Source organism: Tachypleus tridentatus, chromosome 8 (genome assembly GCF_004210375.1).
Source record: "Tachypleus tridentatus isolate NWPU-2018 chromosome 8, ASM421037v1, whole genome shotgun sequence".
Taxonomy (NCBI): Eukaryota; Metazoa; Arthropoda; class Merostomata; order Xiphosura; family Limulidae; genus Tachypleus; species Tachypleus tridentatus.
Window position 1 is genome coordinate 144,587,984 of NC_134832.1, and position 21,436 is coordinate 144,609,419.

The following is a 21,436-nucleotide window of genomic DNA, read 5'->3' on the forward strand; positions in this document are numbered from 1 at the left end:
AAATAATAAAACCCAGATTTTTCATCCCTTACATTTTGTATTATTTTATGTTTTTAAACTTAATTATTTTCACCAGATATGATTATTATTTAATTTATTACCTTTATTATATTTTTAGATGTAAAAATGGACTTGAACAGCTGTGTTAGAAATCAGTTTCATGGTTGTCAAGATTTATCACAAGAAAATTCTTATTCAGAAATTAGGGAGTCTCAAAAGCCATGCAGTACTGATGTGACTGGAAAAAGTACTTCAACAGTAAATACTCTGAAGCAGGATGAAATACCCTGCACTGTGAAGAAACCATACACTTGTGGAACTTGCAATAAAGAATTTGGTACAAATAGTGAACTAAAAAGGCACGAGAGGACACACACTGGTGAGAAACCCTATAGTTGTGTAGTTTGTGGCAAACAATTTGGAAGAAGTGGTGACTTAACAATACATCAGAGAGTTCATACTGGGGAGAAACCATACAGATGTCAAATTTGTGGGAAAGAATTTGGAAAAAATAGTAACCTGAAAATACACCAGAGAATACACACTAGGGAGAAACCATACAGTTGCTTAATCTGTGGAAAGGAATTTGGAATAAATGGTAATCTGAAAATACATCAGAGGATACACACTGGAGAGAAACCATATAGTTGTGTAATGTGTGGCAAAGAATTTGGAACAAGTAGTGAACTAAAAAAGCATGATAGAATACACACTGGAGAGAAACCATACAGTTGTGTAGTGTGTAACAAAAAATTTGGAAGAATTGGTGATCTAAAAATTCATCAGAGAACACACACTGGAGAGAAACCATTCTGCTGTGGAATATGTGGAAAGGAATTTGGAAATAACAGTAATTTAAAAATACATGAAAAATTACACACTGGGGAAAAGCCATATAGTTGTGTTATCTGTGGAAAAGGATTTGGAAGAAGTTCTAGTCTAAAAATACATCAGAGGATACACACAGGAGAGAAACCATATGTTTGTGTAGTATGTGGAAAAGAGTTTGTAACAAATAGCGAACTGAAAAAACATGAGCGGATACACACTGGTGAGAAACCCTACAGTTGTGTAGTGTGTGGTAAAAAGTTTGGAAGAAGTGGTGACCTAAAAATTCATCAGAGAGTTCATACTGGGGAGAAACCATATAGTTGTGAAATCTGTGGAAAAGAATTTGGAAACAATAGTAACTTAAAAATACATCAAAAACTACACACTGGGGAGAAACCATACAGTTGCATTGTTTGTGGCAAAAAATTTGGAAGAAATACTGAATTGAAAAAGCATGGAAGGATACACACTGGTGAGAAACCTTACAACTGTTTAGTGTGTGGTAAAAAATTTGGAAGAAGTGGTGACCTAAAAATACATGAGAGAGTTCACACGGGGGAGAAACCATACAGTTGTGGTATTTGTGGGAAAGGATTTCGAATAAGTAGTAACCTAAAAATACATCAGAGAATACACACTGGGGAGAAACCATATATCTGTTCAGTGTGTGGCAAAGATTTTGTTAGTAAAAGTGAACTGAAAAAACATGATAGTGTACACACTATGGAAAGACCATTCAGTTGTTTAGTGTGTGGCAAGAAATTTCAAAGGAATAGTAACTTAAAAGACCATGGAAGAACACACACTGGGGAAAAACCATACAGTTGTGTAATATGTGGTCAAGAATTTATAAGTACTAACAGCTTGAGAAAACATACCTTACGAAAACATGAAAAGACACACACTGATGAGAATCAAGATCTTTGAGTGTGGAAGAAAAACATGAGATATTATCCATAGGAAAGTGAGGTATGCATATGTATAATGTCCGTTATAGGTAATCTTCACAGATTGTACCTCTAAATAAACTTGATTAGGAACAGAAAAAAAATGTTTTAAGTGTGTAGAAAAGAAACTGACAGCAGTAGTGGTCCAAAACATAGACATGCTGTAACTTTACGTAGTGGTCCAAAACGTAGACGTGCTGTAACTTTACGTAGTGGTCCAAAACGTAGACGTGCTGTAAGCCATATGGTGTTTGTAACTTTACATTTCAGAAATAGTAGTTCTTATTTATAAAGAAGATTGTGACAAAGTTGGGAAATCAATTAGAAGAACAGGAGAGAGATAAAAGTGAAGTCTTAATGTATAACATACATGAAATATTAAATGCTAACTTGTAATGGTTTAGTGTTTGGAGGAGAAATACTTATCCTTGGGAGTACTGCTATTTACATTTACATTTAAAATGTAGTTGTGCACATTTTACAAGAATTAGGTTTACTCATGTTAAGAGATCAGTTATTCATGATATGTAAGGTTTAAAAGATGGATAAGTTTTGTAGTTTTGATGTTAGTTTTATTTTTATTTGTATCTCATTTTGGTGTCTGAAATATAATTTTGGATTATGACAATAGTCTTAGTTAATTTCAGATGTAAAAATGGTACCTCTCCACAGAACTGAAAGCTATTACCTTTCACCACTGTCAAAATGAATCTCCTTCACCTACTGTGTTTATGTTTAAAATAGTAGTCTGTGATGCAGTTACGTTTGATCACAGCTGTCTACCTGAAGGAGGATGATAAATTGTAGATGTACCATATTGTCTTTGAGCACAAGTTTGTAACAAAGTCTCATTTCTTCTGCAATGCTAGTCATTCATCAGTTTTTTTTATTGCTAATTACAATGTTTATAGTAATTATTTTAAACTTTTAATTGGCATTGAAACATTCTTTTTACTTTCCAATGCTTTATTAGTATGAAGAAAGAAAGATGCAGGATTTTATGAATTTTAGTGAGAAAATGAATTATTAATGTTTCTTACATGAGCTGGTTTCTTTACTCATTCAAAATATGAGAAGTGGGGCATATATATCCTGATTCTATGAAATGGTTTCTTCGATAGTCATGACCCATCTTAATTCACCCAGTGTTCAGGTTTCATAAATTAATCCAAATATTTCTCATTCAATCAGTGATCTAAGCATATTCACAACAGACCCACATAAAACGAACAGTATAACAGTAAATGGTTTTTGTGGATCATCTAAGATATAGGTTCATCATCCATGTATCTGACACATTTTTAGGTCACTACTCGTTGCAACAGAAGTCATCTTCTACTAGTTCAGTACTGATTTGAAACAATCTATTGCCAATGATGTTTCTGCTATGGTGAACCTGGTGGTTGAAACATTGTTCTCTACCTATCAATAAAAATGTTAATGCCCACACCAGTCGTTCTGAGATACAGATCCAAGATTTCCTGCTTTAGTTGTTTTGGCTAAGCCTGCCTCTACTTTTAATGAATTCATTCAACTATTCTAACTCCTGTTTTTGATTATGTTGTTTTCTTCCTTTCTGCCAAAAGATAGGTATCCCGACCTTCTTCCTTTATGTCTATGAATAGATAGGTATGTGATGTTCTGTATTCTTCTCCTATTGTATTTTACTGAGTCTTTGGCTGACTTGTGCATGTGTCTTTTTCTGATTCTCTTCTTTTTCAATCTTCCTTTCATACTGAATTTTGTGCCAATACCTTTTATCCCATCTTCATATTGAACTTCAGCTGAATCATTCTTGCAGATCATAAGATTCCTATTTTTTAGAAAACTGTTATTATTTTACTTTTTCTTCCTTAAACCTCAATCTCTTCTTTCAGCATAGGGATCTCTTTATATATACCTCACTCATGCCTCAGTCTGCTTGATTTTGACTTAGTGTTGCTTGGCTTCTTTGTTATTTATTTGTCCATGCTTCACATTGTTTTGAAGTTTTTATTGTGAAGTCAACAGCTTCACGGGGTATAACCACACGTACCATTTCTCCACATGGGCCTCAGTTTCTACTTCTGCAGTGTACCAGTTAACTTGATTTCTTTATTTCTGGATTTGCTTGGCTGAATACTTCCTGGAGTTTGCTTCATTCAATTTTATCCTTAGAATTTTCATGTGGTACCTTTTATTTGGAAGCTCTAGCTTATCAGCACTTTTTGATTTCTCCTTTTACTCAGTCTAGTGATAGGAGTATCAACTAATTACAACAATTTTTGTGAAAAGTTTTGCTTCCTGAAAAGTTTTTGCTGATTGTGACAGGTACCTGGTGGGTATGCACAAATGTAGTTTTGGTTTTGCTTCATCACGTAGGAACTCTGAGAAATAGACAGTAAACTGTTTACCGGCAATAACATATTTAATTGCGTTTATGTTTCTAATACGCTATTAAGTTCAACATAATTAAAAGTGTTTTGCTCCTGATTTTTGTTTGTATTCAATGTCCAGTGCATCACATTGCAGTGTCCAACAGTAATCAGCAAGCATTGACGGATTCCAGTTGCCCTGATATCGTTTTTCCGTTGTAGGGAAACTGATGATTTCGATGAAATGGTACATGATGGGCAAATTTGGATGTGATTTTCATGATCAGCAGCCAAAAATCTATAAAGAACACCCAACAGTGTTCAACAAGCGAAAACTTTGTTGTGCAGTGTTACTTTTCTTTGCCCCCAAGTACAGCGGTATGTCTCTGGATTTACAACACTAAAATCAGGGGTTCAATTACCTTCGGTGGGCCGAGCAGACAACCGATGTGGCTTTGCTATAAGAAAAACACACACAAAAAACACACACTTTTCCTCATGAGTCTTGAAGAGTTGCACATGTGCTTCTTATCCTCACATTGCTTTTTGATGTTCTTCACACTCAGGGGCTGACCATCATGGAACCACCTCTAGGCTTTAGTCTAGTGGGTTATCAGCTTTACCACTTTATTACTAGTGGACTGCATTCACAGAAGATCATTTAATAATAGTTTTTTTTTCTCAAAGGTTTGCCCTGCTTTTTTTTGCTGAACCTTTTCTCAAATCCTTTACATTTAAATGCATGGAAGAGGCTGTATCTTCTCACTGAGTTACAAATGATATAGAAGAGGTTTTTGATTTCTCTAGGGATTATTTCCAGTTGTTTGGCTGTTGTGAAGAGTGCAGAAAATTGACAGCCTATCATAGTTCTCTAATCCTTGAACTATTCTCTCATTCCTCAATTTAAGATGAACATTATTTTCACCCTCAGGATGTGAATGAATATGTTTGATATTTTTGATATATTTACATTCTTGTTTGTCTGACTACCTATCACTTTCTCATTTATGATTGATTTTTTCATTTCTGAGTTCTTCCTTTTGAATTGGCTACAGGCACATTTGCTTTCAATTGGATCCAGAGGATATTTGCATAAAAGCATTCACTGGATTTGCATTTCCACTACTGTATATTTGACTGGCTCCTTCTCACTGCATCCAAATAAGCATCCTTGATTTTTTAATCTTGTTTGCATTGACTAGCCCATCTTGAATTTCACCCAGTGTTTGATTCACTTGGGATTTTTTTATTTCAAACCTCATTTGCATTGTGGGCTCTGAACCCTCCTTTAAATCCTCAAAACATGAAACTTCTAGTTACCAAACTTCTCTTCTTGCAGAGGAGGTTCTTCCTGTTTTAGTACTTTTGTACCTTACAGATTCTACCATATGTTTTCATCATTGCAATCTGGCCAATTGCTAGAGAATGTCTATGAATCTCTATCTTCTCTTTCTCTCTTCCAATTTTTCACCTGTTGCTATTGTGGTGGCTCAGTTTGTCTCACACAGCTCTGGGTGTCCATCTACCTCCATCTTGCCTGAAGTTACATGTTTGCCTGGTTTGCAGTGACATTCTGGATGACAGCATCTTTCATGGGGTCTGGTCTTTCCATGTCATTTTCTGTCTGATCATTTTGTTATAACACAAGTTTATTTTTCTTTCATCATTCAACAGGAGGGGGGCACTTGGTAATGGGACCTTTAGTGTCTAACTTTTGTCTTTTTTCTTTGGGCTAGTGAACATTACATTCATTTATTGCCTGTCATGTTCCTAATGCTTTGAACTTGTCAGATTAATGTTTTTACTTGGCCAAATATTTTAAAATGGAGTTGTTGTCACATCCTCTGGTGTTTTAGTGTGTGTATGTGTGTGTGTCTATATATATATATATATATATTCCCATTTTAGAACAACTCTAATTTATGCCATTGTGGTTCTTCTCACCACCAAGTTTCTACTTTCCTAGTTAGCAGTCCAAAGCATTGGTTATGGATGCTGTATATCACAATTGCTTTTATCTCTCTATATTTTTATCAATGACTTTCTGTCTCTTCTCTGTCCATTCTTGTTTGCTGTGTCTAGTTCTTATGGACCTCTTCTAGTCCATGCCCATGAATTATCTTCCTCTTCCATTCAAACAGTTTCTTGACAGTTTTATTTTTTTGGTTTGCATAAGACATTTTTATCTTGCATGTTTCCTGTACTCTTTACCACAGGAATAAAATTTAATGTATTACCACACCATTACTTCCTCCCTAACTCTTGAGCTGTTGGCAAATGGTTGGATGTTTTATCTAATCACCATCCCTTTCCTTTCTTCCTTTGTATGGCTGTTTTAACCCTGATTTCTTCCTTTATCTGTTTTGCTAGTTCTTGTTGCCTCACCCCTACTGCTTTCTTTTGAAGCAATCAACATCATGTTTCTTGCTATGGGTTCTTCTCTCATCTTCTTTTGCCTTCACTTATTAACTCACTCAGGTTATTCCTCAGTGAGTGATGATGCTTTTCTTCTTTTTCATGTAATCTCCCATAAAGTTTATCATTTCATGAATTCTCTTGCATATGCTGTCAATGCCCAATTAGATCTTGCAGACAGGCAGGTGGAAGACTTTTTACACTGTGTTGTTATTTCAACAACTAATTTTTTTTTTGATTCTTCCACAGTTTTATTTTTTCTCTATATCAATAAACTGGAAACAATAGAACTTGTCAAATTACCACTGTTGACCAAGAAAGAAAACTCTTCTTTCAAAATATGCATAGAGTAAGGGATAACAGAGAGTGCTAAGCATATCTACTCCTGCTCAACCTGTGTAATATGCATAGAGTAAGGGATAACAGACAGTGCTAAGCATATCTACTCCTGCTCAACCTGTGGCTGAGGTGAATGTTTCTGTAAAACAACTTTGATAATATGTATTATTACCTTCAAGTTTATACATTAGAAAAAATATTAAAACATCAGTATCAGATGTGAAAACTTCATTACTGACTAGCACTTACTTGCCCTTATTCATGGACACCCATTACACAGTTTGGATGGGACTTTATGCAGATTTCCAAGCTAGCTTGTCTACAGGTCTTGTTTGAAAAATTATGACTGATATAAAGCAGGATATCTATTGTTATTATAATAGATGAAAACACTTTATCAGAGATGCCAACTATTTGAAATGACTGAGCATAATGATTGTAGACAGAGACCTTTATCTTTTGCAGCTACTAGGCCTGACCAATGTCTCTAAGCTGTTTATTATTATAACTATTATTATTTATTACTGCTATAGATTGCTCATTTATGACTGTATTTTGTGTATTTAATAAATAAATTTTAAAAAATTCTTTTGAAATTATGTTTTTTATTTAGTTCAGAGTAACAAACATACTGGTAAAACAACATTGAACATGCACAAACAGTAAACAGAAAAAGCCTTTGTGTAAGGACTAGCTTATATCATGTTTATGAAATTTATTGTAATAGTTTTGCAGCTTTTGCAGCCTTTGCTTTCATGAGAATGTCTCTGGATGGTTGGGAGTTATAACAACATTGTCCATTTGACTGCATACACATCTTGCGTGTTATAATACTGCTCAAAACTGAGGTGCTCAAGTTTGGTCTGAACTTGCTTTTGTTTTTAGTCACTAAATTAAATATCCTTTCACTGTCAGCATTAGAATGGAAGATTGTAAGAATTCCAAGCATAACCCTACACAGAACGTCATACTTCTGGTTGCCATTTCCATTTTTAACTCTAGACAGTTGAACCCAAAACTTGTCAACATTAAACTGAAGGACAGTTTCTGAGAAAGTATCAATTTGATAGTTCAAATATTGCCCTTCCAACTTGTCAATAGTGTTGTGCTCATGTGTATTGACAAGGACAGGATACCTGTCTGTAAGAAGCATAGAGAAGAGAAATCTTTGCTGACTTTCAGTTTTGGATCAGCAACCTCTGCGTGAATCAGAAGTTCATCATTTAGAGGGAAGTGTTTCATCATGTTATTTGTAGCTGCAATATAGTATTTCTTGACACTGGTGTAGAAGCTGATCAGGTCTAGGTCCTTTTCATATTTAACAATGCATTCCTTGTCAGCATTTACAATAGAAACTGCCTCATCAGATTTGTGTAAGGATTCATTGTTGTAGTCAAGTTCAGTGATGTTGCCTTCAAGATATTCTGGCTTGATGTATCTGACAAGTATATTTTTAACTTGTGTAATCAGAGTTCTATGCATAATGTGTATACAAGGTTTTTCTCTTTGCAATATCAAATTGGCTTGCTCAAATAGAGGAATTGCAGACTGAAGAAAAAGACAAAATAACAAGTTTATTTTGTTGTCCAAGAAAACTGCTAACTTATCTAACTTGCTCTGCACATAACTTTCCTTGGTTACTTCCTTGATAGCTTTCGTTGTCTTCTCTTTCTTCATTGATTGTCTCTTCTTTAGTTCAAGGTCAGACTACCTAAACATATATTGAGTTATATCAAATGTTTCTTTGACTGCTTTTGGAGACTGTTGTCTTGTGTCCCTGTGTGGCTGAGAGGATGTCTTGACTGTTTCCCTGTGTGGCTGAGAGGGTGTCTTGACTGTTAAAGTCTTGCTGCATGACTGAGCTGCATGTTTAGATCCTTTTGAATCTAGTTTTTCCTTTTCACAGTGAAAATATTTCTTCAATGGCTTCCACATGTCCAATATTCTGGTGAGGCACACCCCAAGTGATGGCCATCTTGTGTTAACAAGTTGTAGAATTTTTTCTTGTTTCTTTGTCATACAATCTTTGAAACTCTTTGAAATGTTGTTTTCTACTAGCACTTTTGTCAAGAAAATAGTAGATATCTATCAATATATCAAAAACTGGGCAGGGCAGTTCTTTGTAAGCTTTCTGGACAGCAATATTCATGAGGTGACAGGCACAACCCATGAAGTAAATGCTAGGCTGTTGTCTTGAGATGTGTCCCATCACACCTTTACCCATACCAGACATAACTGAGGCATTGTTTGAAGAAAAAAACTAAGACAGTTTTCCCATGGAATTTTCCTCTTTGTTGGTTTGTGGTCCAAAAGCTTGAAAATATTCTCTCCCATTGAAGCTTCTTTCAATTCCACCCTTGTTGAAAGAGAACAAATAATTTTTCCAAGCAAAGGGTCACGATATTGTACAACCACTGGATACAATTTTGAGTCATCCATGTCTATGGATCCATCTGTGGCTAAATTGTAAACACTGCTAGTAAGTATGCTTGAAATCATTTTGTCATCTTCACAACCTAACATTTGTACAATGGCTGTAGTTTTGGTTCTAGCACAGCCATATTTTTTTGCTATATCAGAGTCTGGGAACATTTTTCTGAATGGATGTCCTGCATGATCAGCTACAGCTAGGGGTAAAGTATGAGCAATGACGAATTGCGTGAACATCACTTCTGCATTTATGATTTCATATTCTGAATTCTTACTCATAAATGTCGTTATGTGCATCGTTTTGTCTTCGCCTCAGCCTTTTGTTGGTGAGATGCCGATTTTGTATGTCTGGAACAATCGTTTATCCCGCCATGCGCCACAGAAAAATCGATGTGACAAACTGTACAAAATGCATGACTGTCACTGACTTTTGATGCAATGAACGGATATTTTGCACTATACTCTTTCCTAAATTTTTGATTCACAATTTTAGTCCTTTTAGATTTGCCTGAAACAAGACAATCTGGTGAATGAGGCCTCTTTTTTTTCCATCTTGTTAAAGATCGCATTGGTGTTTCTACACCACTTAGAAAATGAGAAATACCCATCTATGCAAGCGCTGATTGGCTGACAAGCACTTATGACGTAACTATGGATTTCCCCACATTTCCAGTATGGAGAAGCACCACACTCAAACTATTGGTAGACATCGGAGGTACAAATCTTTTTTATTATTTCAAGCACAAACATGATTGTTGCAAGTAGCCATTCGGACTGTGTCTTTTATTTATTATCAAAATTTATTTGTATCTCACTAGAAATTTTCTTTTCACCCCTTTCACGGCCTGGGGGAACAATTTATCACTTTATTGTATAGGCCTATATAATAATTTGGGAGTTGCAACAAGTCGTAATATTTGTCTGTATGAGCGTATAGTCGTAATGTATACACCAAAATCGTAATGGTTGGCATCTCTGCTTTATTCATCTTCTCACACAACACAGCTAAAATTAAATCTATTGATAGACAGAACATAAGGAATCCTTCAAATCTACCACATACTTGAAAAATTCATTCAGACAATAAGAGAACTAGCCCATCTAGATGTTTTAAGGCACTCAGTTGTTCTTCAAGGTGATTTATTGCTACATTGGTTTCTATGAGCAGCTTTCTTTTTTCTATTTTTTTTAACTTCCTCTTTGAGCTGTTTTAATGGGGACTGAGACATATTGAGCTTGACTTCATGAAGTAGAATATACACAGTTATTCATCTTCTTATCAATTTTGATATCCAGGAATCTTTTTCTCCTTATGGATTGCTTCATGTATTAGGTGCTGTGATATTGGAGGTTTTTCATGCAAGTTATTTTGTAACATAATTCTTCTAAACAGGTTCAAGTTATCTGGAATCGGAAGGATGATTTGAGTTGTTCTGTGGAGGATTTTAGGCGAGCACAGACTACCGACTGTTTCCCAATAGAAATAGTTCAATAGATTTTCCTTTACCTTTAGCATTTTCAGCAGATGCAGGGGATTTGAAAAAGGCATTTACTTTTTCCAAAAACTTGGAAGAGCCGAACAGCTTATTCCATTTACTGAAAATTGAATCCACCAAAGTAGATGTTAACTGACCAGTATCATTTAATGTGTCACAAAGAGTGTTGAATCACTTCCTACTCTGTGTTGGATTGGTCCAGATTAGACTAGAATGTAAGGAGCCATCACTATTTTGGCAAAGTTCTTCAGAATTTCTTGATAGTAAACCCTGAATTCTAGAAGAACTTTTTCTGTTTGTTTTGGTACATTGCTCTCATGAAGAGCTCTCTTAGCACAAAACCCAGCTTCAACTTCACAAACTGGATGGAAATTATCTGATTTTTCCAGATCAAGTTTCATAAAGTCTGTTCCAGATTTCTCCAACTCCATTACTTGAGGAAGCAGAAAATTCTTTAATAAATTATTCTGTATTGTTTGAAGTTTACTGTAGAGAGGGCCTTGGAATTCTTAGAGGAATGGTTCAAAATCTGTAGTTATATTAGCAAAGAATGAAGTCTGGCCTATAAAAGGTTGACAGTGTGAAAGGCATTAACAACTTTTGTCAAGATTTTGGATGAATTAGATTTGATCACTTCAGCATATTGTTTTAGATTTGTAATCACAAAAATAAGCTGCTTACCCACATTTTCTATCTATTATGCACCAAAAAACTTCAGAGGAGATTTGATGCAGCCAGTCATATGTATGTAGTCACCACATTAAGTTGGAGAGAGCCTTCATAGACATGGTAGCATGCCCTCATGAACCCTTCTATCTCTCATCCTGATTGGAAACTGTTTTTGAATGCATTATGAACAACACAAATTCCTAAGGATCCAATTTGTAAAGGACTTAAAGGGATGTCTGAAAGTTAATTTTACATTAGTTCCACTGGCTTTCAGTGCATGAAATCTAACTTGAGAAATAGTTTTCATCAACATTGAATTCTTTTGCATTTTCTATGGCATAGAATGCCACTTTGTTTGAAAATTTTGCTCGTCAGGCATCGTAATAAGTTCATTAGACATGAAGTCACCACACAGTAAAAAATGTTAAACAGAGTAAAAGTTAATTAATGAAAAAGAAATAAATTCAAGAAGAAAAAAAATTAATGGTCAAAATAAAACATAAAATGTGTCATGGAAATAAAACTTATAAAGGATGTGTGAAACAATTATTACTAATAAAAATAATTTTATTATAAATATTGAATAACTTATCATATATTTTCTGTTATTTGATCTTGTTTTTCTATTTCATGTTTGTTGTTATTTTGATTTTACTGCCAAATACCATTGTGCAGTTGTAAAACAAAATTTTGATTTTATGACCTAACAATTAAATTTTATGTCACTTGTGACTTTTTCTATGATGTTTAAATTTTTATGAATTATTGACCTTGCAGACATTTTGCTCTCTAGTGTTCTCACCTATATGATTTCCTTCCTCCCATCTCTTCTAGTGAAATGGGAAAATCCTTGGTTCCCCAGTTCTATGCCACTGGGGATATTAATATGGAGAGATCCCCATTGGGTCAGTGCTATCCTATTGTTATAGGGCTAAGTGGATAAGCCCCTTGCTGTTAAGTAGTGATAGGGTGTTTACAGTGGATAATTCAACCCTATAGCTGTTTATTCTGGTAAGTACTTATGGCTTGATATACTGATCTGTACACACATCACTGAGGTATATAGTCTGTTCATTCTGTCCATCAGTGCAACACTTGCATTATGTAGGAATTCTTTTCCCAGTATCTTTTGTTGTTCTTGAGAAAAAGAAGTATTCTTTACATGAGATGAATATGGTCTCACCCAGTAATATTCCACTATGCTTCATTCTAGAGGGTGCCACAGTCAATAAATATTCCCTTTCTGTTACTATATCCATGGAAAAGAGTCCACCTTTTAAATTGTGTTTATTTACACCAGTTCCCTTACCATTTAATCAATGTCACATTTTGACTCTTGGTTCTTTGTGCAGCATTTCTGAAATTAAAATTTTCAGTAAGTGAAAATGTATTTCAGACAACTACCTCTCCAGAATTGCGCACGCTTCCTTCCAATTTGTAGTGTATTAGTCTTGACTCATCAAGAGTGAGCCTTTGCTATCTACAGTGTGAATAAGTGAAAGCTGTACATTTAAGATGTGCTTCCCTAGCAGAATAAATTAATGTTTATTGTATCATACATTTACACAGAAACATGTTTAGGGGTAGGAGCTTCATTGGAGACTTTACACATGCAAAAATATTGACAGTTGCACATGTAATAACTCTGAGTTCTGTGGAAAGTTGAATATTTATCTGAAGTACATTTTATGGTAAAGAAAATGATAGCTATATATGTACTGCCTCATTTTTTAATTAATTTCTTGTCACGTTCTGCAACTTAAAATGAGAAAGCTACATTCATATGCTAGCATTAAATATTCTAATTTTGCATTCCACTTTGTTACATAACAGACCACTAGAAGATACTGTGATGTTATCTACACCAAAGCTTTTTTTTTCCTTTCTATGTGTGTTTTATAAGTGTATTGTTTAGCAGAAGTATATTAACATTAAACATCAAACATTGATGCCGATGCCCTTCTACACTTTTTTTTCTTATCATTCCTTTATAAGAAGTGTGTTGAATATCTGCTTTAATTATGTAAGTAGTTACTTTAACATTCTCAGCATAAAATAAATCTCAAGTATTATGCATATTTGTTATGTACCTCTCAGTAATCACCTGTAGGTTAATGAGGTATTAGTTCAAGAATGTTTTGGATTTCTAGCAGTGTACATTTAACCAGTGTTTCTCTTGAACCTGAAATGTATGATGTTGAAAAAATAAAATCAAGTTCACAGACATAATAATGTTGATTATTGTTTTTGTCTGTAAAAGGGAACTAGTTTTAGTTATGTAAATTTGGCTTTATATTGTCAATCATTAAATTGTCTTGTGCCTGTTGGGCATTCAGCTTGACTAATAATCACAAAGTTTAATTGTTATAGCACCATCATATCTGAAGAGTTCTCAGGTTGCTTAGGAACAACTGTGATAAAAAAAAAAATCACTTTCATCCCAAACTTAAAAACACTTGTAAATTGTGTATCTGAAGAACCTGTATTTTGTGAGACACTGCAGTTTTGGCCCGGCATGGCCAGGTGGATAAGGCACTCAACTCATAATCTGAAAGTTGCAGGTTCAAATCCCCATCACACCAAACATGCTTGTCCTTTCACCCATGAGCATGTAATATTACAGTTAATGTTACTGTTCGTTGGTAAAAGAGTAGCCCAAGAGTTGGTGGTGGGTGGTGATGACCAGCTGCCTTCCCTCTAGTCTTACACTGTAAAATTTGGGAAGGCTAGTGCAGATAGCTCTCGTGTAACTTTACACAAAATTCAAAACAAAACAAACCACTGCAGTTTTTGGTTTACATGTAGGAAACCATGGTTTCTACTCAGACAATAATATTGTTAGTGGTATACTAATGTCTGTAAAGTGGAACCAGTTTTGATTATGTAAACTTGGCTTTATATTGTCAGACATTAAACTGTCTTGTGTCTGTTATGGCTGCATATCTTTAGCTTAACTTACAGTCCCAAAGTTTAGTTGTAGCACCATTAGATTTTCAAAGGAGAAGGATATTTCTTGAGTTCTTGAATATTTCAAGAAATAAATGCTTTTGGAAAACTATAAGCAGACTTTCTGTTATCACAAGTTTCTCACTTGGACCTGTAGGAGAATAGTATTACAGCTTGTATTCTCAAGTTGGCTGGTATGGGTATTAAAACTTTGGATACAGACCAATTTCTTCCACCTGCAAAACAGGGAGAGCTGAACATAAAACCGAATGGATCACAACTGGACTTCTGCCACACCAAGTGTATCTGGAAGTGACTCTTAATTTCATCCTGACTTACAAAGAGTATATCAGAAAAACCAAAAATCAAAGCTAGCTTCCAGAACAAAATCATCAGGAAACTCACCAGTACAATATAAAAGGCTGACCTTTGTTACTGTCAGGATCTTAGTGTTTGTGCTAATTCTTTACTGAGTAATCCTGCTTGGTTTGATAACTTTACACTCAATGACAACTACTGAATAATCAAAAGCTGCCTAAATCCAACCAACACAAGTAGCACGTAGGTGGTGACTGGAATTGTCCCACCAGACATCAAAATAGTCACCGGTAAAGTAGAGCAAACTCAGCAGATGCAAGACAGTAGACATATTACACAGCTATGTGAAAGTAAGGAAGTGCCTGATGTCAAGGAATAGTTACTATGATTCAAATACACCACTGGACACTAGAGCAGAGACTGGACATGAATAACTATAGACACCATCTCTAATTTTTGCAAGCACCATTTGACTTTTACCTACAATGTAACAAAGTAATTGTTTAAGTTTGTTAGTGAGTGAGCAAATTGTGAATAAGTTGCTTCATAGGATACTGGAGCAGAAATGTATATTTAAAGTATTTATTATTTTGTTTAGATGAAATTTGGATGGGAACTTGGGTTTTACAGAGGTTAACTTATTTATGTTTAATTGTAACTTAAAGACACTTTTAGTGACTCTTTTGCATGTTAGCCTGAGTTACAAAGGAAAGAACATGAACCAACATGTGTATATTATTTAATGAATTATTCATTGCCCCTGCTACTTACACAACTTTCTTTTGGTCACACATACAACATACGATCATCTGTTATGGTGCATTGTTGTTTTTCAAGTTGTGAAAATCTCAAATAAATATTTAAATCTTGTGGATATTTGTGGTCCAACCATTACACTTATATACAAAATCTGCAAACTTTTTATTTTGTAAGACTGGGCTAGTCTGCTTTTCTGAAAATCCTCAAGATGCCACAAAGCATTCTTAGATAATATATATCTGAAGAATGGATGAAAGAACAACATTAATTAGAATAGTTCTTGGATATTTTAGGTGCTGTGGACATGGTAGAATTTTGTGATTAATGGACTGCTCCAGCTGCTCTTCAGTGGGATGACATTTCGACTTTAAATTATGGTGTTTCTGTAGAAGCCAAAGATGTTATCACAGTCTCAAAAACGAACAAGAGCAGTGAAATTAAATCAAAGCTTCAGAAGTTTGAAATCACCAGATCAAGTACATCAATGGTGCACAATGTACTTAATTACTCTAAAACCAAAGCAATAATATTCCACTGAGGATCAGCAAACAAAGAAAAGCCTCAATAATTTTCTAAAATACATTCTAGGTGTCACCCTCAACCAAAGACTAATCTGTATCAGCCATTACAAAGAAATATTTTCATATACATGCAGAAACATACCCTATCTCTGCCACATAAGTGCTGCCAATAAAGGGTTAATTAGTAAATCAGCCATAACCACATGTAAAACCTTCATTTGCCCATATTTGAATATGCATGTACCATCACCACAGTTATGTTCAAATTGCTTTATAACCAAATTTAGACTAAACAAAATCGAGTGCTATACATCACCTACTTCCTACAATCTTTACCTGAATATCTATAAAAACAAATTTTAAGACTACACACCTGTAAATATCCAATTCCACAAACTTGCATCTCGATTCTAGAAAAAAAATAAGATTTTTTAAACTGCGAATTTTTACAAACTATCGTAAGTGCATGTGAATTATCTGACTCTAAGCCACACAGGCCTTTAACTGTAACATAAACTTCTTACAGAATTTATGCCGAATTCTCTTCTTTTTCTTAACAAACTGAAGGTGTCATTAACCATTAAAGTTATTGTTTTAGCAGCACAAACACAGGGGCACTGGTCAAGTGAACTAATCCAGTACTTGATCATGAAAGTAGTTTTCTTGAGGTTCTCCTGTTTTCTCCATATTTATTTCTCTGGTACTTCACTCATTGATCAAGGCATACAATCTACAGACCTCTGCCACCCTGAAGGACATTCTGTCCCAAATGGGTCATTAGGGTTGAAAATGAGAGCAAGAAAAAAAAAGACTGTACACCACTATGATATTCATAATTTATCCTGACGAGTTGAAGTGGCACTAGCCAATCGATTCAACATAAACTCTCCTTATGAAATTTCTGATTTATTTTTCCTCACATAGTAACTCTCACATCTGCCTTTCGTCTCGTGCAGATCTATTAACTATCAGTTGAATCCTGATTTTCTATACCGATAGGTTTAATTCTCTTACAATTTACTGCCACAGTTTCTGGAAACAGAACATAATCATTTTTGAAAACAATGGTTGAAGTTTTGGAACAAGGGTAGAACTTCTGAAAGAAGTATATGGGCCCAGCATGGCCAGGTGGTTTAAGGCGTTCGACTCGTAATCTGAGGGTCGCGGGTTTGAATTCCTGTCACACCAAACATGCTCGCACTTTCAGCCATGGGGGCATTATAATGTGACGGTCAATCCCACTATTCGTTGGTAAAAGAGTTGGCGGTGGGTGGTGATGACTAGCTGCCTTCTCTCTAGTCTTACACTACTAAATTAGGGAAGGCTAATGCAGATAGCCCTCGAGTAGCTTTATGCAAAATTTAAACTAAAAACAAATCAAATCTGAAAGATATAAGAAATTGTTACAAGTACCACCACAATGGAATAAATATTTTACCTACTTTGGATTATTCAAAGTATCTTCTTGCATCTTTATGTTCATACTTTAGTGTTGAATATGTCACTAGTTCTATATGTTTTAAAGCGTGCAATTCCAATGTAATTTGTTTAAACATCAGGATACAGATAATCTGAATCGTAATCTTTTGTACCACATTTGAAACATTTTTCCTTTGAAGATTTGTTGTGTCAATCTCTCCTTCTGGCATTTTCTTACATGTGCCTTCAAAAGAATCCACAAGTGATTGTATGACTATTCCTTTAATTCAGTAAGTGGAGTACTCGCCTGTTATGTGTGAGAGTCTGAGGTTCAAATTTTAGGGAAGGAGATATGTTGTGAAATGTTTAAAATACATTGGCACCCAACATGGGGCCATTAATATTTAGATATTGCCTGTAAAATCTTTGAAGAACACTAGTGTTGATTTCCTTGTAAATCACTTTAAACAATATATTCCATGGGTATTACAGAAAATTTCGAATATAAGAAGAATAAGAAAGGTAACATGAAATAAAATCAACTTAACATTTTCCTTAGTCATGTTTGGTGTGAATTTTGCATACATTCTGAAAAAGCACTGAATATGATTAATGGTGCAATTCTACAACATTGTAAAAATCCATAGTTTATTGCTATACCATTTTCATGCCCTCTTTATCTCAGGCTAGTCCTCAGCTGAAAACATTAATCTTGCTATTAATTAACTTTATAAATTTCACGCTGGTCGAGAATTAAGTTAATTCTCTTTTGGCTTCTAAACACACATCTCACAGACTTCATAACCTCTGAATGCTGACCAAAAATTCAATATTAAGGAAGTTAAAAAATGAAGAATTATGATTTAACAATAAAGTTTATGTTGTTATTAAAATATAATTATTTTCGAATATTCTTAACCTATGAGAAAGTAAGAAGGTAGAAGTTTGAGTTGCTAAGATATGCCTAGAGTATTACTACCTATTTGCTTTAAAATATATAAATTCACTCTCACTAGCTTAGACATTGGAATGTGGATGATATGAATCATAGTGTGTTGTACAATATTTTAAACGTTTTTTTTTACCTACGAGATGTCTGGGTTCCAATCCAAGGCAAAGAAATACGTTGTTATCTGTCTTATTGTTTTTATTTATATACAGAAAAAGGATTTTTTAGACTAACATCCTCAATTGTTCTTTCTCTGTTCAAAAACTACACATTGCATTTGTTATTATATAAACTTATTATCACCAACACTAATGTGAGAAACTTGTTTGTTCAACAGAAAATTTTAATCTTCAATATCATGACAAAATATTGTGTAACACTTTCTCAGTGTTTCTGTGTCATGCTTTGAAAAATATCAAAGCTCCGTCTATCCGAACATCTTCTATTTTGTAGTTTTTGCATAAATAAACTAACATAATCTACAGTTAAATCAGATTTGGATCTTGTAAGAACATTAAAAAATAATAATACACTGTCTCCTTCTCGAGAAAAAAATTAATTATAATTAACTATAATAAAACTATCACATACCATATATTGTTTAGTTTGTTGTAAGCCAAAAAGGTCCACAATGGGATGTATGTCCTCTAATCGCCACAGGACATATCATATACATTTCTATATTTTATTCTATATAAATAATGGGTGGGAAAAAAATAAAATACTACCAATCAACACTTTTTACAAACAGTATTTGAAACATTTTCCAGAAATTCAGGGGAGCCAGAGGTAGAACACTTAGAACATACTAGCAACTGTTCCTAGTAACACGTAACACGAAATTACAACAATGAAAATGAATTTGAAATATATCATGAAGTACAAGAAAAGAAATACAGTTTGAAAATGTATCTCTCTGAATGTTAGTTTTGTTTTTTAAAAGTGTCTTATCTTTTACCTATTCCTCTCTTACTTTTTTTTTATTGCATCCTTAATTGAGTTTGTCAAATCTTATTAATTGCATCTTGTTTTTAACTTAATTTCTCGGGCTTTTTAAAAAAAATTCCATTCTCCCTTTTTCTTCCTCTTTCTCAAATAATCTTTTCTGTTTTCTTTCACTTGGTCTTATTGTATTTGCATCATAATTTTAATTATAGATTTCATATTAAAAACCTTCATACCTTTCGTTCTAACAATACTTCTCATTTCAATTTTAGTTAGTTATTATCTTTTTTTTTTAATAAGTTATTATCAATCTTTATACATAATGTAGTAGGCAATATTTTAATGTTGTAAATTTCTTGCTAGGTGAAAAGTGTATGACGTTAAAAAGGCCTAGAAAATTCAAAGTTAATGTCAAGTTTTTGTTGTACATTTGAAGTGATATTATAAGTGTGATGTAACTGTTAGAATTTCAAGATTGTGTTGAATCAATTTGCGTTTTTATGAAGTATTTGGATTTGTGTTTGGTCTTGTGCTTATCAAGTTACTTTGTAGAAATAAGTTTGTGTTTTCTTTAATCCTAATACTGTTTAAAGATTTGAATATTGTTTGTAACGTAGGCCTAATGTAGTCATAACAGAGTAAAATAATTCAAGCTTATAGAAACCTTAAAGGAGGAAATAAAGAAATTTCATCTCATCACATGGAGTGAATGTTAAATCATTTTCAACATATAATTCAAAAGAACAAGGTAACAAAAACGTGACAAAATGTTCACTTACCTTTATGATTATATAAGCTTGTATATTTTTCTACAGAAATAACTGGTTAGGCTATTTACAACTTAACCTTTGGCATTTTCATTTAGCCTTATCTTAGAACTATTATAATATAGTCCCACGTTGTAGCTTGTATCATAGGATCTTTTTTCTTTTTCTTTTTTTTTAAATATGCAGCATATTTTATTTCATGTTAATGTGTTTTGGTTTATTGCTTAAAAAATTTATGGTCATAATATATATTTACTTATTTATTCTTTTTGCAGCAAACTGACTATATTTATTAGTTGCCAAATTAACAGTAATAATGACAATATTTCCATTTATTTATTTTACTTGTAATTAAGCAGAAAGCTACACAATCGGCTATCTATGACCTGCCCACAACGGGAATCAAAACCTGATTTCTTGCATTGTAAATCTCCTGACATACTGCTAAGCCATTGGAGGCACCTGCCTTTGTAATCAATAATGAATACTTTTCTTGGTCTATTTAATCTTCAGTCTGTTCTGTGTAATTTGCTACAGCACTCATCTTACATTATGCACATCTAAATGACGATTTTTAAGATTTGTTTTTAACAAAGCATAAGAAGTTAACATTCTTGAAATTTTATTTATCATGAAAATTCATAAAAAGAATTACAATTGACACTTGATACTTAGGACTATGTGTTACCAAGCTAGGAGTTTAGTCTGATCTATTAACACAGAATAAATGTCTTTTATCTCATTGTAAAGTCAAATGTCACTTTTATGCTCCAACAGCTATTCTCACTCAGAATGATATATAAAATCTGGCTAGGTACAAAAAATATCCAAGCAAGATTTTACTTTGTTGTGAGAATAAGGATATTAACATTTTACTTACATGAAAAAAAATATTTAAGATAGATACACAACTATATACAGGACAGTTGATACCTCATACATTTTGCCAGGTTTTTGAACTTGTATCATGCCTTTAAACAAAACTTCCATTCCTAAATATAATAAAGTGTATTAAACAAGTCTATTATGTCATCAACATTTGACTGGTCTCTCTTCACCAGTAGTGGAGTAACACATCCTTTATGCATAGTAATTCCACTGAGCATCATGTGCATACCACAAGCTCATTCTCAATGAAGCAAAGAATATAAATTGCAATGTGGAGTAATGTGATATAAAGGTGCTGGGGTCTTCCACATTCCCACCTGCAATATCACATTCAAAGAATGTCTTTTACAAGAGGGAAGAAAAGCCATGAGGTGACAAACTGTAGAGGAAATGCAAAGTGAGAAATTTCCTCATGAAGTATCTGTTTTCTCTGTGAGAGATAA

The 21,436-nt window shown here is 33.9% G+C and overlaps 1 protein-coding gene across 3 annotated transcripts in view; it reads left to right on the forward strand.

Annotated features, from left to right (window-relative positions):
- LOC143223676 (uncharacterized) overlaps positions 1-13,705 on the forward strand; it is a 34,973-nt gene extending 21,268 nt beyond the window's left edge. For all 3 annotated transcript variants that reach the window (XM_076451948.1, XM_076451949.1, XM_076451946.1), the window contains exon 5: positions 119-13,705. In XM_076451948.1, the coding sequence (XP_076308063.1) occupies positions 119-1,758 (1,640 nt within the window). In that variant the 3' untranslated portion in view covers positions 1,759-13,705. The remainder of the gene's footprint in view (positions 1-118) is intronic.
- The last annotated feature ends 7,731 nt before the right edge of the window (positions 13,706-21,436 follow it).